We start from the raw sequence: 27,963 nt of genomic DNA on the forward strand, positions 1-27,963 counted from the left end.
AGCACAGGGAGCAGATGAACCTGGACCCAGGGCTGGCCTGAGCCCTTTTGGGGCCCCGGGCGTGTGGCGCCGCCCCCGGGCGCACGGCGCATGAACGGGCCCGCCCGTGGGCCCTGCAGCCGTGGGGGGAAGGGCACTGCTGGCCGGCGCCGCAGGGCCAGCGCTGCGGGAGCTGGGCGCGTGGTGCCTAATGGCTCCCGGCGCTGCGGGAGCTGGGCTGCGCGCCCCTTACAGCTGCTATCAGGCACCCCCCATCTGTTGGTGCCCCAGGCAGCTGCCTGGCTAGCCCATGCCTCAGTCCGGCCCTGCCTAGACCTGCCTCAGCTGAAGTTAATGCACCCCTCCCCCAGCTGTGCCCACCAGAGCTGCAGTGGTCATGGAGAAGGACTTTGTATCTGCCCCTAAGCTGCTTTGGAGTAGTCTTCTCTCTTCAGGGAAGCCTGTGTACTGAACCTCTCATCCTCAGCCCCACCCCAAACAATGATTTAAATGAAGCATGTACATGTTAATTTTATTTTCCAAAAAACAAAAAATTAATTAAGGACCCAAGCAATGCTAGGTAAATCTTCTGGTATAGTCATGTGGGAAGTTCAATTATCACATCATTTTAATTGGAAATTAGATAGCAACAAACAAGGAAAAGCAAATAACAATGTATTCTATATTTTCAGTAGATTAATATAATCCTGTTGATTCCAAAAACTTGACACACTAAAACCATTGTGTGATTTGTGGCACATTACAAGTACAAGTTTTCTGATACCGTATGGATGAATGAAGTAGGAGAGAAGAGCCACAGAGTGCAGGCTATATTATTATTATAAGACTTGAAGGGATCTTCTGGGTCATCAAGCTCAGTCACTGGCTGTCACAAGGAACCCCGTCATATAATCCCATTCATAAATGTATCGAGATGGATTTTACAACTAATTAAGTTGTTTGCTCCCATAGAAACTTTGTTTTAGAATTGCAATACACAGATAGGACATTTTCTAATTTCCAGCCTGAATTTGTTCATGACCAGTTTATACCCATTTGTTCTTTATTCAATTGCCTTTTAAATACCTTTTCTTCCTTCCTGGTGTTATTGATATATTTTTAAAGCAGACTCCTATCTTCTTTCAGGCTTTAGTTTGGTTAGCTAAACAAGCCAAGTGCTTGGTAAGATGGTGTGTGTCAGGGGTCTCTGCTCGCAGCCCATACAGAGACGGGTTGATCAGTTTCCCTACCCCACAAGTTCCATCGCCTCCTATCTGGGGGGTAAATATGGCCCAGTGGCCGAGTCTCTATTACCCCTGTCTGGGGGTAGATATGGCCCAGTAGCTGGGTCTATAGCTTGCTAGAATTGCTCCCCTCTCAAGGGTGCATGGGTAGGAGGGTAAGGGGACTCAGGCCCACCCTCTTCACCAGGCCCCAGCCTCAGCCCCAGACCCCATCAGCGATGGGTGGTTCCCACCACTGGCTTGGCAGGCGTTGCCCCAAAGCACGCTGAGCTCTCCAGGATGCCTCCTGCTCTCTGCCCTGCACTAGTTCCTACCCCGGCCTGCTGGCCAATAGAATCCCCACCTGGATCAGCGAAGACTGTGGTGTCAGCCACTGCGGTGGCTGTGGCTGGTGTGGCAGCTGCGGTTGGTGCGGCAGCAACAGTTGCAGATCGAGACAGGTGCGGCAACTGTGGTGGTTCAGGCTGGCGCTGCGGTGGCTCTGGGTCCAGACCCAACTCTGGCTGGTCTCGGCAGGGTGACTGCTCCCCTTCTTGGGCAGGAGCTCCTTCCGCTTCCCTGGCCAGTCCTGAATGAGCTGCTCCTTCGGCCTTTATACTGCCCCTGGAGTTGGAGCATGTCCAGCAGGGCTGCAGGGGAGGGGCCTTTCCAGCCCAGTAGGCCTGGTTAACCCCTTCCTGGCTGGTGTGGCGGGGTTGATACCCCCAGTCACATGGTGTAAGGCTGCTCCCCAGTCTGGCACTTCGAGTGCAGAAGGTGGGGCCTACAAGAGATTTTAAAGTACCCTGCCACTAAAAGCTTCTGTTTAAAAACTCTCCAGAATCACAGACTTCCTGACATTGGGTGGTATGCTGTCACCACCCAAATGCAAAATCCCTTTGATGGAAGACATACTTGGGAACTTCTCCCATGAGGTAACACCAAGCTCTTTAACTCTGCCTTAGGAGAGAGCCTGAAAACAAACTGCAGTCTTTTAATAGCTGACCTTCTGTTCAGACACATGGATACAGAACCTCCTGCCTTCTAGAACACAGGAATCAGATTATAATCTTTAAAAGGTAACATTATTAACAAAACAAAGACGTTATATTTGGTAAAGCATACTTGGTTGGTAGGTGTTATAGAGCAACTAAAAAAAATTAAAGCACAGAGAATTAATTTCCTGGATTCAATTGCAGCGTATAGGGTTTTTTAAATTAGCACAGAAAAGTCCCACAAATTAAGAAAATAACTTTATATATTTATCTAAACATTCCCTGTTCTTCTGAAGTCTTCGTTGTTCCAAAGTTTAAGTTTTTTTTCTTAGACATGGATATTGCTGAGAAACCCATGTCTTACTCCTGCTCAGTCCATTTCTCTCCCAGCTCCTTTCTCTACTCACAGACAAAGGAGACTGAAAAAGGCAAAACTTGTTTCATTTAAAAAAATCTCTCGCTCTCTTTCCATTGGCTTTCCTGGCTTCCTGCCAACAGTTCCTGGACACCTACTGGTTTAGGTTTAACTCTTTAGTTATTGAATGCTAGGATGTTTAAAAAAGGGTAATATCCTTTCCACACATTACAGATGGGTTCTTTATGCCTCTGATGATCCTGGTGGCCTTTTTCTGTGTCTGTTCCAGGTCCAATTAATCTTTCTAGTATATAGCTGACTAGAGTTGTACTCAGCATTTTGGATGTGCTTGTACCAGTGCCTTAATACTTGTATCCATTAATACTTTTCTATTTCTACTGGAAAAGCCTCTCCTGGTATATCACATGGTTGCATCCCACTGGTGGCTCTTAGTTACACTGTGATCAACTAATACACAGTTTTTCTCCTCACCTCTTATGAAAAACTGGTAAGCCCTCAGCTTTTAGCAGAAATTCTTATTAGTTCCTAAGTGCATGACTTTGTACTATTAAAATTCATCCCATTTCTGGTACTCTGATCCTCAAGATTATCCTGTACCTCTTGTATAGCATTCAGATCATCCTCTATATTGACAATGCCTTTCAACTTTGTGGTTCAGTAAATTTCATTAGTACTAGCACACTTCAACTTTTTGTGTCAAGATAATCAATGAAGCTATTAAATAAAATTTGTACCAAGACCAGTCCTTGAGGAAATCCACCAATAAATGTCCCCTCAGCACAATCATTGTCTCTTCAGCTTAACCCATTGTTGTCTCTGTCAGGCTGTGTGGAGCTTGCTAAGAAGCAGGACACAATCCCCAAATTAGTTGAGAGTTCTCTCCTTAGTTTTCACCAACCAAGCATGAACTTTTCAAGCACTGTAACACCTTCAACATGAAGTCACAGGCAGTCCTGTTATAGAGGTTTACAGTGCAAACACTCTATAATATGGAGTACAGATATTATATAGGAGATGAATGAGCTAGTCAGCAATTGACAAGCATTTAATAAAATCTGAACACTAAAAGCATTCTTATAAATTCAATGTCTGTTTTAACAATGGCAACACACAGGTGAGCCAGACGGACTTCCAGTTACGTATTGGTCATTGCTCAGATGAGGCCTCTGGGCCTTGGCATTATCTGTCACCTGGTCTACCAGTGTCAGTCTCTCCTTTAGTCAATTCCTTATCCACCTTACAATTTTTGTAGTAATCACCATTTTTTCAGTTGAATTTATAATTTCTCATGTGATACCATGTTGAGTGCTTTACTGAAGTCCAGTTTAGATTCACTGTATTTTCCTTGTCTAAAAAAATTAATGTAGTTACAAGGACTAAGTAAACAGAGTAAAAATGTATCAAAAGGTCAGAAGCTATTGCATAGCTAGTGCTGAGTGGATAGTTTTATAACTTAATTTTTCCAGACTTTTCAGAATACTAAGTGATTATTTTATGTGTTTGTAATAAAACATTTATAAAATTCTCATTATTAAAAAATTATTTATAAATGTATTTGTATGTATTGCTGGTGAAATATGCCAGCTAGACAGCCCTGGAGATATGTACAGCAAGGGAAATAGCTATGCAAGCTTCTTCATTCCTACCCCGTGAGGCTTAAACTTGGTCTAGGTGGGACCACTTTGATGGTGAGGGTAAGCTAGACCACATCCCTGTCATGTGACAGTGATTAAGAATCACAGGAAGAAGTTTCTATCTTCTTATGTTGAACAACAAACTTCAGACTAATGAATACAGCATTATTTCTAAATATCCCCCTATTCTGCAGCTTTTTGTGTTTTACCATAGAGTTTTGCTAGAAACTTCTCAGCCTCTCTTCTGCCTGGCTTCCTGTTGTTTTTGAAGTAACAGTACATACTTCCTCATATACCCAGTCAGTCCTTACTCTGTTTCCATAATCTGGTAATGAGGGTTTAATCAACCCCACTCTACCACTGTAGTCAGGGCTGGATTAAGACCTTTAGAGACCCTAAGCACTGAAAAGATTATGGTGCCCCCCCATATGTAATTCAAAATAAAAACAATACTATACCGTAAAATCTATTGTGCGTGTGTGTGTGTGTGTGTGTGTGTGTGAGTGTGTGTGCGCGCATGCGTGCCCCTGCTTTGCTGGTGCCCTAAGCATGTACTTAGTCTGCCTGTTGGGTAATCCAGCCCTGACAGTGATCCATGGACTGAATAGAGTTAAGTGGTGGCTTTGGGGCTGTGGACTTCTGTGATGTAAGGACATGTCTGGGGCATAACTGACTCTGCTGCAGGGTATCTGGCAACCTTAAGTGCACAACTGCCCCTGAGAGAACTGGACCAGCTCCCACCACTAGGCTAGACCATCCACAACTGCCATTGACAGAACACGTCAGATGGGTGTAAACATCAGCTGAGACAGATGGAACAGAAGCTGCTAGCCTGTTCTGGGATCCAGCTAGCACCCTGCTGGTGAAAGGCTTGATGTTCTGGGCAGTATTCCAGATGTAAAATTTAAGCTACAGCAAACTTGTCCAAGTCATTAACAAAAGAGTATCTGAAATGTTGAAAATTTTGCTTTTGCTGAAATTTTAAATGAAAACTAGTGGAGTCAATTTAAATTAAAAGGAAAAAAATCCATAACTGCCAGCATGTGTCATGTTTCATTTTTTCATATGATTTAGAACAACTGAAATATTAAACTCCCAGAATGGGTTTATTTATGCTGTCAGACTTTTAAGCAAATCTGCTATAAAACTTACATTTTGTATCCTTAGGAAATCCTAGTGGTTACAGTCTTTAAGGACTTGCTAGTTTTTTTAGATTGCTACCAGGGTGTGTGGGTGGGAGGGAAGGATCTCTGGCATCTTGGAAGAGAAGGATCAGAGTTGGGAACCTTATTAGGAATAATTTCAAACCTACCTTTTTATTCCTCTTCAAGTGGAAACTAGTCTTATTTGCTTGTCTGTGTTCCTAATGTTTTCTGCTTTCTGTTGCTACTGCATCTCAGCCTGTCTTTCACACAGGGAAAGGTGGCATGCAGCTAATATTGTAGGAAAGGAAAGTGGTGGAATTTGGGGACATATTGGAACCAAGCCATCCTCAGGATGTCTGAATAGTCTGGTGTACAGAGCAGTAGACAAGGATTCCAGAGATTTGTTACTTTCCTGGTTGGGCCTTAAGCCTCCTGTGTGATCTTGGGCAAGTTACTTATTCTACTTTGTGTCTCAGTTTCCAATCTGTAAAATGGAAATAATACTTTTCTGTTTTATGGGGGTGTTGTGAAAATAAATCCATGATGATGATGTGCTCCGATATTATGTTGATGGGGGCTATGTAACACCCAGGGCCGGCCTTTGGCCGATTCCCCCGAATTGGGCCCCGCACCCTGAACCCAGAAGTGTGCCGCTGGGCGCGCTGCAGGAAGGGGTGTTGGCCCCGGAGGAGGAGGGCAGCGGTTGCCTGCGCCACAGGAGGTGTGAGTTGGGGGGGGTGTGTGTGTTGGTGGGGGATTTTTTTGTGCCTTTTGTTTGTTTTTTGGTGGTGGTTTTTTTTTTCCTTTTTGCTTAACCCAAATTGCTGTGGGGTCCCGTTGAAATTGTTTGAATTGGGCCCCGCGCTTCCTAAAGCCGACCCTGGTAACACCTATGTAGAAATATAGGGCAGTAGTTTAATGGCAAAGGTTGTCTGGAAGCTGAACAAAGGCAAGCTCTGAGTTTGATGTGCTCTGCTCTCTTAGGGTATGTCTACACTGCAATTAGACACCTGCAGCTAACCCATGCCAGCTGGCTTGGGCTCATAGAGCTCTTTAATCACAGTGTAGCTGTTTGGGCTCATGCTGCAGCCTGTACTCTGAGACCGTTACACCTTTCAAGATCCTCTATATCACTGTTAAACAGCTCCACAGCCCAAACTCCAGGTGCCTGAGTCAGCTGAAACAGGCCAGCCACAGGTGCAATGTAGAAAAATACCCTGAGAGGGAAGGGATGAGAGTGACGAGTTAAGGGGATGGTAGCAGGAGCAGCAGAAGAGAAAATGGCAGGATTCTTGCTGTAAAGGATAGCGAGAGGCTGCAATTGAATTTTCTTAATCCCTGCCTTTGTGCATTATCTTTAGTAGAGCAAGGAAATAGGGAAAATAACACACTTCAGTTTGTACACATTAGTGCATCCCTAAATGACTGGATCAATGAATGAGAAAAAGGATTCCTTTCAAGGCTTTAAAAATACTGTTGTTAGTTGTCTTGCTTACAGCTGCTTTGGATTGCCCACCAATGTGAGCCTCTGCCAATTGTAAAGGTTAATCAGTACTACGTGTGTCCTATTAGTGTCATGTAGTGATAGAAATGTAGTCGTGTTAGTCTGGTGTAGCTGAAGCAAAATACAGGCCTATGTAGCACTTGAAAGACTAACAAGATGGTTTATTAGATGGTGATAGAAATGTAGCCGTGTTAGTCTGATGTGTCTTTAAAGTGCTACATAGTCCTGTATTTTGTTTATTAGATGATGAGCTTTCGTGGGCCAGACCCACTTCCTCAGATCAAATAGTGGAAGAAAATAGTCACAACCATATATACCAAAGGATACAATTTAAAAATGAACACATATGAAAAGGACAAATCAAATTTCAGAACCGAAGGGGGAATGCGGGGGGGGGGGGGAAGTAGATGTCTGTGAGCTAATGATATTAGAGGTGATAATTGGGGAAGCTATCTTTGTAATGGGTAAGATAACTAGATTGGTTGTTGAGACCGAGGCATAAAGTGTCGAATTTTAGCAACACTGTAGTCAGTACAGTATGTTGATCTTAATGGATTGTTCACTTTCAGTCCTTTGGGTACAATGTACATCTATCAGTGTCAGGCTCTCAACGACTTGATTACCTGCATCCTGCTTCAAAGACCTTTTAACACCAGACTTGAAAGAGAATCCTCTGAACTGTCATTCATACTTAAATTCGACACTTTTCACCTCGGTCTAAACAAAGACATTAATTATCTTACCCATTACAAAGATAGCTTCCCCAATTATCACCTCCAATATCATTAGCTCACAGACATTTACCTCCCGTCCTCATCCCCCTTCTGTTCTGAAATTTGATTTGTCCTTTTCATATGTATTCATTTTTTTGATTGTATCTTTTGGTATATATGGTTGTGCCAATTTTCTTCCACTATTTGATCTGAGGAAGTGGGTCTGGCCCACGAAAGCTTATCACCTAATAAACCACCTTGTTAGTCTTTAAAGTGCTACATAGTCCTGTTTTTTGCTTCAGGCTCTCTAATGGCTTCTTTCACAAAAAAGAGGCATTTGTGTTAGGTCCAGCATTCTGATATCTGAAGCTCATCTGGAAGTGATCCATCTGACCAGCTGAATACCACAGAGAACCATCAAACAGTAGTTTCTTTGTCTATCTGCAGTGGCTCAAGCAGAGAGTCACTGACAAAGAGTCTGAGTTATACAGGAAGTAATACGCATGAGAAGTATCCTCTAATAAGAGCCACCTCAGGTAGTTCTTCCCTCTTTTAGTGTTGGATTGGATGCAAATCTGGGGAGGAAAAAATGACTTTGAACTCTTATATAGAATACTAGCAGATTTACCTTGGGGGTCCTTAACTCAGGCGTTTTTTGTTGTTGTTGTTTTTTTTAAATGAAAATGTACATGCTTTATTGAAATTGTATTTTTCAAAAATAGTGTTATTTTATTAAGTTAATTTTAGTATTTTTTTTAAAATGGGAATTCCATCCAGTGTTTTTTCTTCATCCCTAAAAGCTATGGATTGCCCATAGCTATGTTGTAACAAAAAAGGGATATAATCAGTTTGGTTTCCAGTAACATAGTCTTCTAGTTTTCAAATCTTAAGCATTGGTTTAGCTGTGCCAAAACAGAGTACTACTCCAAATTTCTCCATATTCTCTCTTTTCTGTAAGGTTTATTGAAAAGCCATCCTATTCTAGGTTCATCTTATTTTTCTGGCTCTTCTTGGTTCAGTCTCTTTCAACATTTGGTAAGTTATGTCAGTTTTGAGAACAGTACTTGATTTGGTGATTTTTGTCTTTTTTCTGTTTGGTTTTATGAGAGGCAATCCCATTCCAGGCACATCACGTTTTCCTGGCACAACCAAACCGTTTAAGTTATGATATGAGAGAGTTCTTCTTTGGGGATGTCCCTGCGGGTGCTCCACTATGGGTGCTGGGCTTGCCCCGGTGCCACAGACGGAAGCTTGTGATGAGCAGTGTTCAGCCGGACCATGCATGTGCCGCGGGCTCACGGCTTTCGCGCTCTTTTCTGTCTCGCACAGTCCGGTCCCCCCGCCAGTTCCTTTTCACCACCTCAGGCTGCAGACGCTTGAAACTGCGCTCTTCACTTGCTCACTAAATTAGACTATTTCTAGTTTTTCCCCCTTGTACCTTACTTCTCTTTCTCCTTCTCTTTTTTTTTTACCTTACTTCTCTTTCTCCTTTATTTCCCTCATTTCTTCAAAAAAAAAAAAAAAAAAAAAAGAGAGAGAGAGAAGAAAAACCATAGAATAACAAAACTTGAAGGGGAATAAGAATAAAAGCTGCTTGTTCTTATCTCCCACTTCTCAGCTGTTTTCCCTTCCGCTCCTTTGTACATAGTTACAAAAAACAAACAAACAAAAAACCACAAACAGAGAAAGAAAGAAACAACAGGAGATAAAGACAACATAATAGAGACATTATCACCACATTATCTCTACCTTGAGAAAAGACTCAGCTAGGAGGACCTCAGGGAAACCTGCCGGCTTCAAGAAATGCAGCTCTTCCCCGGAGGCAATGCCAGCCTCTGATCGTCATTCTGAGTGTATCCGGTGTCTGGGGGAATCCCATGTCCCCCAAAAATGTATCCACTGCACCAGACTTACCTCTAGGGCCAGGAAGGACAGAGAGAGGCGTCTTCGGATGCTTCTCTTTGATAGAGCCCTGCAGCCCTGAACATCAGAGGAAGCCAGCCTGAAAGACTGGGGACTTCTGGCGCGGCTAAGCCAGGTCCCCCTGTCTCAACGGCTCCAAAGCCGAAACTACCACAGGAGCCTTTGCATGTGCAGGCTCCCCAGGCAGCATTGCCTCCCTTTCAGAGAGCTAAGTCGGCTCCGAGATCAGACCTGGAGCCGACCATCACGGCACTGGCACCCGCACCGCTCCCAAGCCTCTGTGCGGTGCTGGACTATGCGGCGCCGACCTGCCGGCGTGGCGCCGGCTGCTGCGGCTGCCTCTGAGCCTCCGGCACCGATTAATACTGCGCCGGCTTTCTCTGCACCGAACGCTGGCAGATCAGGAGCTCCGGGTCCTGCTCCTTTGATCTCCCCACGCCGGAGCTCTTCTCACTCCTGCCTACTCTCGCCAGCACTCCTCGCCTCTCCCGGTACCTCACTCTCCACGCCGCTATAGTCATTGGCATGGGTCCCCCCATGCCTCCTCCAGGCTGCCTTCACTATTCCTGGCTGCTGCACCTTCCCACCGCAGACACCACTATGGGCAGCTCTCTCTGACTCCTGCTTCTTTCAGGGTATCAAACATCCGTTCCTGTTTGCCCTGTTCTCCGTACCGATACCAATATTACGCCTGTTCCAACTATCAACACGACTGCTCACTGCGACATGACAAAGGTCATCATGTCGACCGCCACTCTCGAGACTCTTGCAGCGGCTGTTCTTATCGATCACATTCTGCTTACGATTATGTACCACGCAGGCGATCTCCAACTCCAGCGCCTCTTACCCCGCTGCAGCATTCAGCATCACTGCCTCATCCTTCATCAGAGACGGATCACACCGCCTTCAGGGACCACCTACTAGGGTCTTCCATCCCAGACTCGTCCCCACCAGATGAGGCAGTCACACCGGGCGACAGCTCTCCACCAGATGACCTCCGTCAGTTCCAAGAGTTGTTTAAGAGGGTGGCTATCACACAAGAGATCCCGCTGCAGGAACTCAAGGACAAGCAACACAAGCTTTTCAGGAATCTCCAACCGCAGCATAGCTCACGCCTGGCCATTCCTCTTGATGAAGGCATCCTGGAACTGGTTGATGAAGTGTGGCATGCGCCAGCATCGGCTCTTCCGACCAACAAACGGGCCGACAGGAAATATTTCACTGAAGGACATGGAATTCCTCTTTGCCCATCCACAACCTAACTCCCTAGTAGTCGATGCAGCTCAACAGAGGGCTAGAGCCCCACACCTCAAACAGGGCTCCGATAAGGACGTAAAAAGACTTGACCTCCTGGGCAGAAAGGTCTACACTTCAGCCACGGTACTCGTCAGAATCGCCAATTATTCGGTGCATCTCTCCAACCACACTTTTGACACCTTTTCACGCCTCACCCCCCTCATGGATCATCTCCCTGATTCTAAGAAATCGAGCCTGAGGTCAGTAACCCAGAAGGGCTACACATCAGCAAGTACGTCCCTCCAAATATCCATGGACGTCGCTGACACCGCTGCTCGCTCTGCTGCTGCTGCCATCGTTATGCGCAGAGCTTCTTTCCTTCAAGCGGCGGGAGTTCCGAAGGAACTACAGGCCAAAGTCGAGGACTTACCCTTCGACAAGGAGAAGCTCTTTGCAGAAACCACGGACTCAATCTTACACTCTTCTAAAGACTCCCGAACAACCTTGCGAACTCTGGGGATGTACACTTCCCCCCTTTAAGAGACGCCGGTACTCACCATACCAGCGCAGATATAACTACTCCTACATCAGACATCAGTGGCAGCAGCAATGCTAGCAACGGAGGCCCTTCGACAACCAACACTCTCGCCAGAGGCCTCAGCGACATCGAAATCCAAACAGCAGGACGAACATGCCTCCCAACAACAAGCAACAGGTTTGATGTGTTGGTTGGGGGCGAGCAGACAGTCACCGGCAGCATCACGAATCGTACGACCCAGCTCTTTCACCACCTGCTGAGGCCCTTTCTACATCAATGGGCAAAAATCACTATGGACAGACGAGTCCTCGAGATTGTTGAATCTGGCTACCCTATCCCTTTTATAGCCATCCCACCAAACACCCCTCCCACTCCGTCCCTCTTCAGGGACCCCTCTCACGAGACCCTCCTCCGACTAGAAGTCGACCGCCTGCTCTCTCTAGGTGCCATAGAGCCAGTCCCAAAGGATTTCAGGAACAGGGGCTTTTACTCACAGTATTTCCTCACCCAAAAGAGGTCCGGAGGTTGGCGCCCCATCCTAGACCTCCGCCGTTTGAACAAATATCTCAAGAAACGACGATTCAAAATGGCGACTTTAGCTGCCATAATCCCAGCGTTAGATCCACAGGACTGGTTTGCTGCTGCCATAATCCCAGCGTTAGATCCATAAGACTGGTTTGCTGCCCTCGACCTCCAGGATGCCTATTTTCACGTTCTTATCCATCCAGCTCACAGGAGGTTCTTGTGCTTTGTCGTGGCAAAGGACCACTTTCAATACAAGGTCCTCCCCTTCGGACTATCGTCATCCCCCAGGGTGTTTTCAAAGATTCTATCCATGGTCACGGCCTTCCTCCGACACCAAGGGGTACTCATCTTCCCTTACCTGGACGATTGCCTACTCAAGGGCTCTTCTGCACATGTGGTCTCCTCATGATGGTTCACCTCACGAGGCAAGTCTTTCAATCGCTCGGACTCCTCAACGAGCAAAAGTCCATTTTGCGCCACACTCAGAACATTGAGTTCATTGGGGCCCACCTGGACTCACTTTCCAGCAGAGCATTCCTACCCTTACAGAGATTTCAAGCCATACAACATTTCATTCACACCATCACCCCTACCGTTCCACTCATCACATGCCTCATACTGATGGGTCATATGGCAGCCACAACTTACGTGGTGAAATACGCCAGACTACATCTGCGCACCCTTCAGTATTGGCTGACTTTCATATACAACCACATCAGATACGATCTCCACAGGCCGGTAACGCCGCCACCTGGCATTCTCCGATCACTCCTATGGTGGACCAGCCACACAAACCTACTGTCAGGTATACTTTTCCATCGGCAGGAGCCACTCCACCAAATCACAACAGATGCCTCCCTACTAGGTTGGGGGGCTCACATGGGCTCTCTCTCCGTCCAAGGCCAATGGTCTCCACAAGAAACACGGCTACACATAAACCTTCTAGAGCTACGTGCCATTTTCAACACATGCAAATCCTTCCTCATCTACATTCGAAACACCACGGTGAGGATACTCACGGACAACATCACAGCCATGTATTATGTGAATTGCCAAGGCGGCACTTGCTCCCGTTCCCTATGCACAGAAGCCATCCGCTTTTGGAACTGATGCATTTGCCATGGAATAACATCTACGGCATCCTACTTACCTGGCACCACAAACGTGATGGCAGATTTCCTGAGCAGACACTTCCATGTGAAGCACGAATGGGAAATGCACGATGGCATCCTACGCGAGATCTTCCAATGTTGGGGTACTCCCCGAGTGGACCTCTTTGCAACTCCCGCCAATACAAAATGCCGCAAGTACTGCACCAGGGCGGGCCTAGGCCACGCATCCCTGGGGGACGCTTTCCTTATGACTTGGCGCGGACCCCTCCTCTATGCATTCCCCCCCATACCTCTGATCCCCAAAGTCCTTCAGAAGCTGAAGGTGGACAGGGCAACGCCTCGCCAGCACTAGTTTCTCTTCCTCCACCGTCTCTCCGTGCAGACACTAATCCACCTTCCGCCTCTCCACGATCTCCTCACACAAGACCAAGAAGCCTGAAACCCCCCCAGATACAAATGCTGAACCTAACAGCATGGTTCCTAACTGGCTGACTCCATTCGAATCCCTCTGCTCTGTCCCAGTCCAGCACGTCCTAGTACACAGTAGACGACAAACAACGAGAAAAACTTACCTTCACAAGTGGCGCAGATTCTCCTCCAGGTGTACCTCGAACCACTATGATCCGACATGTCCGTCGATCCTCTCCATCCTGGACTATGTGTTGCACCTAAAGAACAAAGGCCTCACGTTAGCCTCCATCAGGGTGCACTTTGCAGCAATTTCAGCATTCACATCACCGCTAGATGGCGTTTCTGTCTTCGCCCATCCTACTACTAAGAGATTTCTCAAGGGCCTTACCAACATGGCTCCACCACATGACCCAGTCCCACCGGTGTGGAGCCTGGATGTAGTCCTCGATGCCCTAATGAGGCCGCCATTCGAGCCTCTGGCGACTGTGTCCTTGCATTTCTTCACATATATGGTTTGAAAACCGTTTTCCTGCTTGCCATAACATCAGCATGCAGAGTGAGTGAGCTTTCCGCCATGATGGCCACGCCACCATATACAATTTTCCATAAGGACGGAGTAGTCTTGAGACTACACCCAAAATCGTCTCACATTTCCATGTCAACGAACCAGTGATCCTGCCAACCTTTTTCCCAAAGCCCCTTGCCTCACTATGAAAAGTGGCCCTACATTCCTTGGACACCTGCAGGGCCTTAGCATTCTAAATAGATTGCACTAACCCTTTCAGGCGTATGGACCACTTATTCGTCTCCCTGGCACAGAGGTCAACGGGTCAACGCCTATCTTCCCAGAGGATTTCCAATCTTGTAACCTCATGCATAAAGCAATCGTGTGCAGCAAAAGGTTTACGCCTTCCATCCCAACCACACGCCCACTCCACTAGAGCCATGGCCACATCTATAGCGTTTCATAGAGGGGTATCTCTGAAGGACATCTGCAGCGATCTGGTCCTCACATGAGACCTTCGCCAAACACTGTTCTATTTCTCAAATCACTCGTTCAGATGGGGCAGTGGCGACTGCGGTGCTCTCCACAGCGGATAAATAGGGACTCCTTGCCCTCCTTCCATTCTGGTGACTACTGCTACGCAGTCACCAATAGTGGAGCACCCGCGGGGACATCCCCGAAGAAGAAAGCGAAGTTACTCACCTTCAGTGCAGTAACTGTCGTTCTTCGAGGTGGTGGTGTCCCTGCGGGTGCTCCACTACCCGCCCTCCTCCCCGCTTCAGAGTCCTCTCTCTCTCTGCTCTTGTCTCTTACAGACTCCGAGGAGGTCTCGAGTAACTGGTGGGGGGGGGGGGGGCGGGCGGACCGCGCGAGACAGAAAAGAGTGAGAAAGCCGCGAGCCCGCGGCACATGCACGGTCCGGCCGAACACTGCTCATCCCAAGCTTCCATCTGCAGCACCGGGGCAAGCCCAGCACCCATAGTGGAGCACCCGCGGGGACACCACCTCGAAGAACGACAGTTACTGCACCGAAGGTGAGTAACTTCACTTTATATATCGAATTTGGTGGTCCTAGTTCTTACCGTTTAAACAGGAGTTCTTGATTAAACAGACAAACTCTAAAATACTAGATTTTGCTTGGTCGTGAGTGATTTAGAAAAACTTATGATCGTCTGGTTGTCTTTTGTAAAAATTAAACCTATTGTTTATGTTAGAGAGAATATTTTGATCTCATTTTGTTTCCTGCATCTGCTCTACACCTTTAGGGGCTGTGTAGCCAGTTTTGGGATGATTTTGTTAGCAAAGGGTTGCACAGTGCTCTATGCTTCCTGGCTGGAGCCAAGGATTGGGCCGGACTATTTTAAACACAATTGACGTTATTTTGGTGCTGGTTGATGAAAAGCACTTGGGACTAAAGGTTTTTCCCATGATCCTTCTTAAGATTTTATTGTAGCATCTGTTGATAATTGCATTAAAATGCTTCCATCCCTTCTCATTTTATTGTTTTTAACTGCAAACAGACACAGTCCATAGGATGGCGTAGCAAGATCATTCTTCTAACATAAAACAAAATTACTATGAGAAAAGTATGCACAAAATACATGAGTTTAAAACTATATACACGTTTTCTGATTAACTTGGAGGCAATTGGTTCAGTATCTTTAAGATACATTTCCCAGTGTCCCTTGAGATAATGTTTCTAGTTCTATGGAACTTGACACCTGTACTATTCCTTACCAACTGTTTTTTGGGAACTGGAAAAGGGAACAACCTCGAGCATGTGATCACTGGATTATTGTTTTCTATGCTCCTATTGATAGGAGTTTTAAATGCCAGTGGGTGACATTTTCTGTGTCATCAACTTCTAGCGAAGTTGTAGTCCTCTTGTTCTCCAAATCCATGAGATTTGATATTGCCTCCAAGTCAGAAATCCAGCAGTACTGAAAACAAGACATTAGTTCGCCTGTGTTGTTTAAGAAAAATAATTTTCTTCTCCATGCTTGCAGTATGTTTAATCACTAGATTTATATGGGCTTTGGATTCAGAAAAGGAGGTACTTAGTGGGCTTGATTCTTTTTTACTTGCATTGTTTTAAATACAGTATTGCCAACCTCACATGCACAAAAATGTCAGGCACCAAAATATCATGTAATTGGCTTAACATTCTTAACATTTAAAAAAATAATAAATATGGGTTATTTTTAGCTGTCTTCTGATTTTTAACATTAGGGTATGATTTTTAAGCTTTTCTCTGGAATCATGAGGACTAGAAATTTGCTCTTTCTAAAAAGAAAGTTGGGTTTTTATACAATTATGTGGCTTCAAGACTGAAGCTTTAAGATACCAGTTATCCTGGCAAAAGCAGGACCATATGCACGAATTTCTGGGTGTGTGTATGCTTTTTTGTAAATGTGGACTGCAAGGGTGCACATGGTCCCCCAGGTAAGCGTTCTTCAACTAGCCGGGGGAAATTAGCTTCATCCTTCCTTCAGCTAGCCAGAGCATGGAGAAGGGATGCTCGGGCAGCGTGCTGTTCCTGCCTTCCCTGGTCAGCTGGCACATGCTTACTTGGTGGACCATTGGGGGGCGGGCTCACATACGGGCCTGATTCATCAGTTCAAATTGCTAATTTGAAATCTGCCTGTATTTGAAGCCACATTCAGAAGCTGTTATCCAGTTTTAACCCTGTTATGCTCTGGAGAATCATATCTTCCCTCATGATGGTAACTGAGAGTCTTCCACAAGCCTGGGTAAGAAGGGGAGGTATGACTTGCAATTACCTCACAGAAACAGGTTGGCTGAGGTACTATCTTGTATAAATTGTATTGGGACAGTCTGAGTTGGTGAGAGAGACACGTTTTCAAGCTACACAGAGCTCTTCTTCAGGTTTTGGAAATACACTCAGAATCTGTGTTACTATCAAAGATGGAACAGATGGTTTAGCATAAATAGTTAACATGTTTTTCAAAGGACCACGTAAGGTGAAGTGGCCCCTTAACTCCCCAGTCACGGGCTAGTTAAGAGGGTCACAGATTGTTGTAATGATCATAAATCCAGTGTATCTGTTCAGTTCATATTTTATAGCATGTAGTAAAGGTATGAATTTAAATTCCCAGGCTCATTTTTTTGAAGCTGTTGTGCAGGTTTCCTCTGAGGGAAAGGCCTAAGGGGTCAGATACAGAGCACTGGCTCTGAGAAAAGCGTAGTAGCTTCAGAGGCATTTCCAAAACCGCTCATACCCTTTTACCCCCAACTGAGCAAGCTGCAACACAATCTGATACCCACCCAAAGGGATGGTCCCCTTACTTCCTGTGGAACTGAGGTGACAGCAGTAAAAGGGGAATCACCCCTCAGAAGTGGGGGGTGGATGGGCAGAGGCTGTAAGTACCAAGCTATGGCTGAGCAACGGCACCTGCCAGAGCAGTAGTGGCCCCTCCTGCAGCATCTCCTATATATCCAGGCGGCAAGGGGCAAAGAGTTGGGGCACTCACCTCAGCTGGCGGAGGGGGGAAACTCTATACTCTTGGGCCCTTCCTGCTATAGCCAAGGGCCCCCCTCTCCCCCCACAGCCAGTCCCACCGCCCATCCTGGGGCACAGCCTGTCTGCCTTGTGGACAAGGGGCTCGCACGCTGTTGCTGCATTTAGGAGGACACTAAGGAGCGCAGCCGCCCCCCCCCCCCACTCCCGTCGCTATGAGACCTTTGAGACCCGGACTTGGAATAGAGGTCTCAGAGGCCTCCTACTTTTGCCGTGCACAGGTAGTCTGTACCAGGGGTGGGCAATATTTTTTGATGGGGGGGGCCACTCCAAGAATTTGGAAAGTGGTCAAGGGCTTCACTCTTCCATATTAATGGAGGAAGTGTGGGGTCTGGGATGGTGGTTGGGTGCAGAAGGGATCTTGCAGTAAGGGACTGGGGTGCAGGAGAGGGTGTATAGTCTGGGAGGGAGTTTGAGTGAAGGAGGCAGTTGTGTCCTAGGTTAGAGGACTGGGGTTCGGGGTTTAGGTTGTGACCTAGGGCTGGAGACATAGGTGCAGGAGGTGGTGGAAGGGTTTGGGCTGTGACCTAAGGCATGAGGGGGTTCTGACTTCAGGAGGGAGGCAGAGGGCTTAGGTTGTGACCTGGGGAAGGGGATTGGGGTACAGGATCTGGGAGGGGATATGGGTGCAGGAGGAGGGGCAGAGGGTTTGGGTTGTGATCTACAACAGGAGCGGGCTGTGACCTAGGGCAGGGGATATGGAGGCAGAAGGAAGGGCAGAGAGTTTGGGTTATGTGAGGTAAGGGGGCAAAGGGTTGGGGTGCTAGAGTCAGGCTCTGGCTGACTCCCAGCCAGCAGCCCTTTAAAGCAGACTGGCTGCAGGGGCCATGTGGTCTTTGAACAGCTAAAAGCCTGAGGGGAGGGAGGGAAGTGTGCTTTGCAAGCTGTCTGTTGACAACAGGCAGCTCCCAGTGTCTGGAAGCCAGCCAGTGGGATTGTGCTGAGGGTGGGAACAGTGCATGAAAACTCATTACTGTTCAAACAAAGCCCCACAGCAATTTTTCTCTGTGGCGTGCAGGGCGTGGGTGGGGGGCAGGAGGTGGGAGTCAGCAAGGAGTCTGCCTGAGGCTCCCCACTGCGTTCGTGGATTGGAGGGTATTTTGCCCAGGCCTGGTCCATACCTGCCCCCACCCCACCCACAGATCTGGCTTCTCATACGTGTCACAGGTGAGTTGGATGGCATGCTGGGAGTTGTAGTCTTTTGCCTCTCTCGCTTCTCTCCCCTTGTCAGGGAGCATGCCGGGGGCTGCAGAAGGAGCCAGCGGGAAAAGGCAGGGGTGGTACACAGGGTCCCACCCCACTCTCAGCCTCACTTCTAGGGGATGAGAGGAATCAGCCTCAGCCTTCCTTGGGCCGGCCAGAGCACAGGGGAGGAAGGCTAGGGCAATGTGTCTCCCCAGCACGGATGGAATTGGCCCCATGGGGGACCGTAGGGGATGTGTGTGTGAACCCTTCACTCACCACCCCTGTGTATGGACCTGAAAAGTATAACAATACTGATTTTAATTGAATTTTCCTCCATGATTCTCACCAGTGTAAGTGGTAGGGCAAATTGAGACAGGTGAGTTTAGCAAGGTTTTAGTTGAGGACAGATTACTTTCCAGTTTAATTATCTTATACCCTGTTTTGCACATAGACCTAATTTATCCTCTAAAGAGGTCTAGGAATGACTATTTCTGACATGCAGGGCTTCAGTTTACTGCTAGTGAACTTTCTATCCTTGGCGATGAAGGTGTCTGTGAAGCAGATGGCAGAACATAAATTCATGGCGGTACGTTAAAGGAGTCATTTCCCACCAGCTTTGTTTTCATCATTTTCAGATTAGTATTGCAATGCCAGCAAGACCTTCAGTGAATTCTGGAGCTTCTTGATAAAATTGTGGTGTTAATAGAGTTGCCAGGTGTCGGGTATTCATCCGGACAGTCCGGTATTTGCAGGCTCCGTCCAGTAAAACAAAACAAAACAAAAAAACAAGAAATCCCAGACACGTGAAATGTCCGGTATTTCCTGTTTCTCTCGGACGGAAGTCCAGCAGGGACAATTTTCCCCTGCCACGTCTGGTGGGGGCAGGGGAGTGAAGAGCGTGCAGAGGTGTAGCGAATGGGGGCAGGAGGGGCACCTGCTGGGTGCCACACTAGGGGGGGTGCTGGGCTGTGGTGGGAGCAGAGCACATGCTGCTCTGGCCCACGTGACCAGCAGAGACCCGAGAGCTAGCCACATGATGCCTCCCTCAACACCAGCCATGGCCAACCTGTGGCTCTTGCCCCCCAAAAGTGCAGCTTGTGAAGCCACACCTGTGCTCCATTCAATGGTCCCCACCCCCTGCCGGCTCCCCCCCAACCCCTGGCTTCCCTGTGCTTACTAGATGGAGCTGTGGGGTTATAAAAACAGTGCCTAAGATGGCGGCTGTCTTAAAGGGACAGCTTCCATTAAAAAATTAAAAAAATTTTTTTTGCCTCCACAATTCTGTTCTGCACGTCTTTTAAAATTTATTTATTTATTTATTTTTTGCTTAACAACTTTGGTCTCCCCCCCTTTTTTTTCCTTGATAGAATTTTTTCCCAGTGGTTTTTTTTGGGGGGGGGGGGGGAGGAGGACAGCGAGGGGGGGTGTTTGGTATTTTTTGTTAAACCATCTGGCAACCCTAGTTGTTAAGGTGAAACTAAAAACACTCAAATATTTAAAGGAATACACACCATATAAATGTCAGAAATCATGCATCTGTTTCCCAAATACCAACAGATTGTGCCTCAGAATAATGGTCATTTTAACTGGTAGCTCACTTTCCAGATCTAAACAATTTCCCAGTTGATTATATTGCTATCACTTTAGGTAAACAGTTCATTCACTTCTATTTTTAAATGACTCAACTTTGAGGTACTTAACATGCAATTTCAGAGCATCCATACTTATTTGCTGTATATATTGCATATAGCTGCGCCTTTTGGTGATAGGAAAGAAAAGATGCATTTTTCCTGTTTGTATTTTGTTGCTTAATAAACTGATGGATAGGCAGGTAAAAAAAAAAAAAGATTGATTAGAGAAAACTTCAGGATTATAATGACTAATAGAGAAAGGTTAAAAGACCATTTGGTTTTGAGAGAGGAAAAGAGTATGAGGCCAGCAGTATTTTTTATAAAACAGCATCAGAACAAAATATTTGGAAACATCTGATAGTAGATATTAATTGAATGCCACGTACCCTTGAAAGTATGAAACATACTGCACTTGAGAATGAATGAGTGAGGGATAATAAATTGGCATTTGACTTCCTTCATCTGTATTTCTTCCAAAAATAACCTCTGTTTATAACATCCTGAGGTCTAAGAGGATAAGCATGGGCTGGTGAAACTACTCAACAGAAAAAACACAAGTTCAGCCAGTCATGCTACAGAGGAACAGTTAAAACATCAGGCAGAAAGCAGAGTGATGCAGTGGAGAGAACAAAGTGGCTGGGGCCCCCTTGCTTCACTTACCCTGCCACTGAGGGTGGAGGTGGGATGGGGCAGGGCAGTAGACTCTGGTGCCACTCCTGGCCCTGCTAGTCCTCCGGCCTGCTTCGGTTGGGGGAAGAGGCAGGGCATGGGCAGAGCAAGGTTGAGGAGGGGGCAGAGCAGGGGTGGGGCCTGCAGTAAAGAGGGGTTGTCCTGGCACTTCCCCGGATGGGAGGTGGTGGTGTCGGTGTCACTTGGTTGGTGGCCCCCCAGATCCTCCCTGACCTCTGCTCTACCTTCTTCCCACCCATGCTTGATAGCCCTGCTTAGGCAAAAGTTGTTAAACTGGTCTATCCTAAATGTATTCATCTGCAATTTATAAATGTTTATAAATGAATAGTAAACAGAACAGCAGGGGTAGGAATGGCAGGAAACAGAACATTTTGGATTTCAGAATATGTTTGTGGGGAAGAAAGAGCATGGAACCTCCTTCATTGCCAGACTCCATATTGCCATCCTTACTGCTTGAATAAACTATATTTTGAAGGATAACTCCTAAGAAAATTCCACTTGAGTGGACTATAGAAAGGGACAAAGAACCCCAAGTTAACTTTTACCCGAGAAGACAAAGACACCAGTACCTTTCGGCTTCTGGAGTTATGTCTAGACTAAGGAGTTTTTCTGGAATACCAGAGGTATTCTGGAAAAGCTTTGCCATGTCCAAGGAAAGTGTCTGCTCTTCTGCAAAAAATAGCTTTTTTTTTTTTTTGGCTCAACAACTTTGGTCTTCCCTCCTTTTTTCCCCTTCAACAGAATTTTTTCCTGTTTTTTTTTTTGAGGGTAAGGGAGTTCAGTATTTTTGTTTCAACCATCTGGCAACCCTACTCACAGGACTTGGGCTATATCTGTTAATAGGGATTCTATATCCTAGTAAAGAGGAGAGGATTGAAGATGCTAAAATACAGGTAGGATGAGAAACGGGCAAAAGAGTTGCTGTGGGTATTGGACCTTGCCTTTCCTTAGGTTGCACTCACTCTTTCCCTGCAAGTTGCATCATTGAGTCTCTGTGGAGCTCAACTCCATGCTACACAATGAATTGCACACCTAATCTCTTCCTCTGGAATCATGTCCCCACTCTTGTGCAGTAAGCTCTTTGGGAGCAAGGACTGTCTCTTACAGTGTAGCTGCATGGTGCCTACCACAATGGGGCCCCAATCTTGTTTGGGGCCTTAAGGCACAACAGTAATACAGTTGATAAAAATAAGTAGTATTTGGCAACACTGGGTTCTCTCATCTCAGCCTAACCAGAAACTAACTCAGTAAAATGTTTGATTATCATGAGAACACCTTTCACTAAAATGAGAAAACAAAAACTGATAAGTCTCTAGCTTAGAAAGAAATTGAAAGTAGTAGAAAAAGCATGCCCAGATTGATATGATTCTGGTAACAAATTACTTCATTCAAAATAATAAAGGGCGAGGAAAGCAAATTACAAAAATATTCAAAAAAAACACTGGTAGACCAAGTATGGAAACGGAAAGATTTTTCTATTTTTCTAACAATACTTCAAAGTTTTCAGAGCAGGGTCAAGTATCATTATGAATGTTCCCTTCCAGTGCTTGAATTCTTTCATTCATATGAATCTGCCAAGTGTATTTTCCAAAACATCTTGAGGGTAGAAAATAAACATTGTAAAAATTAATTCTATGTCTTTGGGCTATTCACCTGTTTTCTTCATGGAATAAAGTGTTATTCTGGTAAAGTTATGAAATGGTTATCAAATGAAAATGCTTTCTTGGCACCATTGTTATTTTTATTTGAAATCTACAAAGTAACAGGTTTGATGGATCCATAAATTAGAAATACAGGCAGTCCCCGGGTTACGTACAAGATAGGGACTGTAGGTTTGTTCTTAAGTTGAATCTGTATGTAAGTCGGAACTGGCGTCCAGATTCAGCCGCTGCTGAAACTGACCGCCAGTTCTGACTTACATACAGATTCAACTTAAGAACCCCAAGCTTCCCCAAGTCAGCTGCTGCTGAAACTGATGAGCGCTGATTCCAGGAAGCCTGGGGCAGAGCAACTCTGCCTCGGGCTTCCTGTAGTCAGCGCTGGTCAGTTTCAGCAGCGGCTGACTTGGGGACGCCTGGGGCAGAGCAACTGGGGTGCTGCTGAGTTGCTCCAGTAGCACCCCTCGGTGTTACTGGACCAACCCAGCAGCACCCCAGCTGCTCTGCCCCAGGCGTCCTGATTCAGCCACTGCTGAAACTGACCAGCAGCGGCTGAATCAGGACCTGGGGCAGAGCAGCTGGGATGCTGCCGGGTTGGTCCAGTAGTGCCCAGAGCGGGTGCTGCAGGACCAATCCGCAGCGCCCCAGCTGCTCTGCTCCAGGGTCCAAAACAAAAGCCTGGTCTGCTCGGAGGGGGAGAGGGGGGCACACTATCCGCACCCCCCCCCCAGCAGACCAGGGACACGGGGAGCAGAGCAGCAGCGGCAGCGGGGTGCCGCGCCTCTGAGGCTTTGCTCTGGCAAAGTCTCAGAGGCGCGGGACCCCCTCCCCCCCGCGGCTGCGGCTTCAGTCCCGGTGCCTGTGGTCTGCTGGGGACGGTCCCCAGCAGACCACAGGCACCGGGTCTCAAGCGGCGGCAGCAGCAGCGGTTCCCGCGCTTCTGAGGCTTTGCCAGAGGCTTTGCCCGGTGCCAGAGGCAAAGCCTCAGAAGCGCGGGAACCCGCCCGCTGCTGCCGCTTGGGTCCCGGTGCCTGTGGTCTGCTGGGGACGGTCCCCAGCAGACCACAGGCACCGGGTCTCAAGCGGCAGCAGCAGCAGCGGTTCCCGCGCTTCTGAGGCTTTGCCAGAGGCTTTGCCCGGTGCCAGAGGCAAAGCCTCAGAAGCGCGGGAACCCGCCCGCTGCTGCCGCTTGGGTCCCAGTGCCTGTGGTCTGCTGGGGACGGTCCCCAGCAGACCACAGGCACCGGGTCTCAAGCGGCGGCAGCAGCAGCGGTTCCCGCGCTTCTGAGGCTTTGCTCTGGCAAAGCCTCAGAAGCGCGGGAACCCGCCCGGTGCCCCTGGTCTGCTGGAGACGGTCTCCAGCAGACCAGGGGCACCGGAGCAGCTTACGAACGGGGCTTTCTCGCCCCGGAGCTCGGAGGTAGCAATCCGCTACCTCAACCTCCGGGGCGAGAAAGCCCCGTTCGTAAGTGCGGATCCGACGTAAGTCGGGGACTGCCTGTAATTCACTGAAAATGTAATATGTCATCTTGAGGTTTGAGTGTTTGTCACTACATATGCATTTTCTATTTAAATTAGGATCTGAATTTAACTAAAATATCATAGGGTATTTTTTGGTTCTCTTTATGTAGTCCTAACAGGTTTTTAAACCAAGAAGATATAAAGGTTAGATTAAGATTAACTCATACACATGTAACTACCACTCAGACAAATTTGGTTAAAACCGGAGCAGCAGAGGGATAGGAATTTTCATGGAGATCAACTAGTTTAGCTTCATTCCTCTGGGAATCCTGCATGGTTGTAAATCATAAGCTAAAATTTGGAAGCCTCACTGACTTAAAATTCCCAGTTGAGACTCACAGGCTTCAGCTTTATATTATTACAACAGAAGTAAATCGTTTGACATCATGAATGTTTCTGATGTTATCCAGTTACAATATGAATAATTTAGAGCAAAACAATCTCACTTATTTTATCAAAAAGGGAAGTATTAGCTACTGGATGTATATCTTTTCTTGATGACTTTTAGGTAAAATGTAAACCTGTTTATTTTTTAAATTATATCAACTTTTTGTATTTTTTTTTTTGTTTAGCTGATAAACTGAGAAGGAAACTAGAAGAGCTGGAGCAAGAGAAGAATAATTTAAAATTTCAGCTTCCTTCAAGGCATCCGTCAATTACAAGCTTTTTGGACAGATTCAGTGCACAAGTTCAAGCAGCATTGTACTGGGCTGCAGATCAGTAAGTTCACTGAAGAGTTATGACATGGAATTATTCCTATTTTTCTTGAAGAACTGGGTAGAAGTTATGGCTAGGTTTTATTTTTTAAATAAAAAAGAGTGCTTTTTGGAGCATTGATGCTACACCATTATTAATATAGTAATTTAGTCCTGTTTTCATCATTTCACCCTTTCTCCAGGTTTTTGAGAATGGTCCTATTAGATCCTGATCCTGAAGTAAATATGACTTTTAGCACTGACTTCAAATGAGAGCAGGCTTGAACCTTAGCTCAGCAAGTTACCCACATAGCAGCAAGGTCACCTGAGCTACATCTCCCTGTGGAACTAAATCCAGCTCACTTTTGGGGAGATGAAAAAACATTTAACTTTGAAGTATTTAAACCATTCTGCCGTGGATTCTCCTGCCAGCTCGGGAACCACTTTTATTCATTTTTAGTTAAGGACTAGCAATGTGTTGAGCTGTGTAGTTCCCACACACATCAGTCTCTACTTCTAGAACTAACAACTTGCAAGACTGAGACAATTGGAGATGTGCCAGATGACCCTGGGAAAGTGGTTAACTTAACAAGAATTATTTTTCTATTTGTGTTTCTAAGTCTATCTTCTCTGTTATAGGGTGGCTTTATTAACAAATAAGGAAGTCCTTTCTTAGGTATTTATTAGTTATGGCATCAGTGTGGGAAATCTTGGTTGCTGAGAACTTGCATTAATAAAGACTTTGGTACAATATTTGATCTATGCATATTTGTGTGGATTTACACAAATACATATAGACAATGGAACTTCACTAAACAGCTATGACATCCTGTTTTTTTAAATTTCTGGTTTAGCCCTTGTTTATTGTATTTATAAAGTAATGTGATTTGTTTTGAAATAAATATACTCCCTAAAAATTATCTCTTGTGGTCTCAAATGGTAGAAGGGGAAACATTGTGAATTGTATGGGTGTCGGAATCATGAAACAAAGTATAGGGGTACAAGATACTTAAATGCTCTATCAAAAGATTCCTCTGATATTATTTGTTATAAACAGTTATTGTTTTTGAGAGAGATTATAAACTTGAATTATTGGAATGATTAATTTTAATACATTTGTTTTTGGATGTGGTATCCTCTAAATTGTGTATACTGATAATTTTTAAAGAAATGCTCAGAGGGCTGAAGACTAGAACCGTCTTTGCTATAGGTCTGAGAACAATCATACTAACCATGGTCAGACCACAGTTCTTGCTTTACATCTTAGTTTCTGTGCACATTACTCTGCTTTCTTTTCAAATTCACTTAGGCTGTTGCTTTTATTGTTAAATCTCTTTTTTTTTCATTTATTGTCTTGTGCATTTGACAACAATTTGTAGATAGTTTCACTGTTTTGCTTGTAGTGTGTACTCTTCCTCATGCTCTTCAAGAAGGTGCTTAAAATATTTTAGATGCATTAATATTTTAAATAGAGCTAGCTGGAAAAAAAATCAGTTTTGTGAAAAAGGTTGAAGTGTTGAGGCCTGTTTTTGTTCCACAATGGAATAAAATCAAGGTCTTTTGAAATTTTCAGGGATGGTCTTAGATGGTGTCTGGTCCTGCCATGAGTGCAGGAGACTGGACTTGATGACCTTTCGAGGTCCTTCCAGTTGTATGATTCTATGAGTCCCACAGTTCCCATGAACTGGGAATGTTGAATTGCAGTCATTGGGAGTTAGGGGTTCACGCCTGTGTATATAAAATGTCTTGTAGCCTACCAGCAGATTTACTTGATGGGCCATGTGCTGAAACCTGCCGACCTCTGGTCTGGTACTTTAAAATGCTATACTTAGATGATTTCCTATCATTTTTGCAAAGTATATGTATATAATGTTCATGTGACTTCATGTTAATAAGGAGTGCATTCTTGCTGGCATTTACATTAGAGCTAGACTTTTCCAGTGATGTGTTTTTTTTTCTAATATGTTTATTTTTAGTTAATGTTTATGGAACAAAAAAAAAAAAGCATTCAGGTGCACCTAAATGCATCATTCTGAGAGGCCTTCCTGACTGTCTACTCAAGACACTTGTTTTCCTTTATTATCCATTTCCTCCTCTCTTCACTGACTTTGATGTTCCATTGCATCCATCTTTTGCCACATGTCTTTTTACCTGTCTTATAGTTTGACAGTTAAAACTATAGGTAGCTTGGCGGACAGCAACATCGACAAAGAGATCTCCGCTAGAATTTCCCTGGCAGCGCAAGCCTTCCAAAAGCTTAACAACATTTGGAAGTCGTCACTGTTGCAGACCAGGACTAAACTGAAGATCTATAGGTCGAATGTGCGCTCAGTCCTGCTATATGCCGTAGAGACTTGAAGGACTAACAAGAAGATTGAGAGCAGACTCAGAGGCTTTGAAGGACGGTGCCTTCATCACGTCCTTAGAGTCCGCGGAACAGCATGTTACCAACAAGGAGATAAGCCAACGCACTGGCATCAACAATGTTGTGGACGAGATCAAGCAGAGACGCTGGAGATGGCTGGGGCATGTCCTTCGGATGAGCGAAACAAGATTCCCTCATATGGCACTCAGATGGACTCCACCTGGAAAGCGTAAAAGAGGGAGGCCGTTGGGCACCTGGAGGAGGACTGTGGAGGAGGACATGAAAAGGAAGGGCACGACCTGGGAAGAAGTCAGCTGGCTTTCTCAGTACTGTGAAGGCTGGAGAAGATTTGTTAGCGCCTTATGCTCCATCAGGAGTGAAGAGGACTAATAATAATAAATAATAATATAGCTTGATAGTATCATTTGTAAACCAATCATTCTGCTTTGTCCCAGTTGTTCTCAAGCAATCTCTGTGAGAGACTCCTGAAATATAGTCCTTCCTTCATGATAGAATATTTTTTGGAAATAGCTTCTGTCACAAACAAGGAAACCCTTAGACAAATTTTAAATTCTCTAGTTTTGTTCAGGCTTCAGAAGGTGTGCCTTTAAAGAAGGAGGTGCTAAAATTGTATCGAGTACATGATTAGTTGATAAGGTGCAGGCAGCCCGTGCAGACAACCTGGCTCCTACTATATTTAAACTGCAGAGCCGCAGTGGAAGTAGGTCCGGGACCCAGTGCGAACTCTTACTACATTTAAAAGGCAGAGCAGCAGTGTTCTGGACCTGGCTTGTGTTGGGTCCTGCGCTGCGCCTCTGCCTTTCAAATGTAGTAAGAGCTGGGCGACTTTTACTACATTTA

The 27,963-nt window shown here is 45.9% G+C and overlaps 1 protein-coding gene across 1 annotated transcript in view; it reads left to right on the forward strand.

Annotated features, from left to right (window-relative positions):
* The window catches only part of DISC1 (DISC1 scaffold protein), a 273,630-nt gene that overhangs the window by 47,748 nt on the left and 197,919 nt on the right, over nucleotides 1–27,963 (forward strand). Inside the window, 1 exon segment of the mRNA XM_089777362.1 lies at nucleotides 24,615–24,762. Coding sequence (XP_089633488.1) covers nucleotides 24,615–24,762 — 148 coding nt within the window.

This window comes from Pelodiscus sinensis, chromosome 3, assembly GCF_052426305.1.
Source record: "Pelodiscus sinensis isolate ZL-2025 chromosome 3, ASM5242630v1, whole genome shotgun sequence".
NCBI classification, from domain to species: domain Eukaryota; kingdom Metazoa; phylum Chordata; order Testudines; family Trionychidae; genus Pelodiscus; species Pelodiscus sinensis.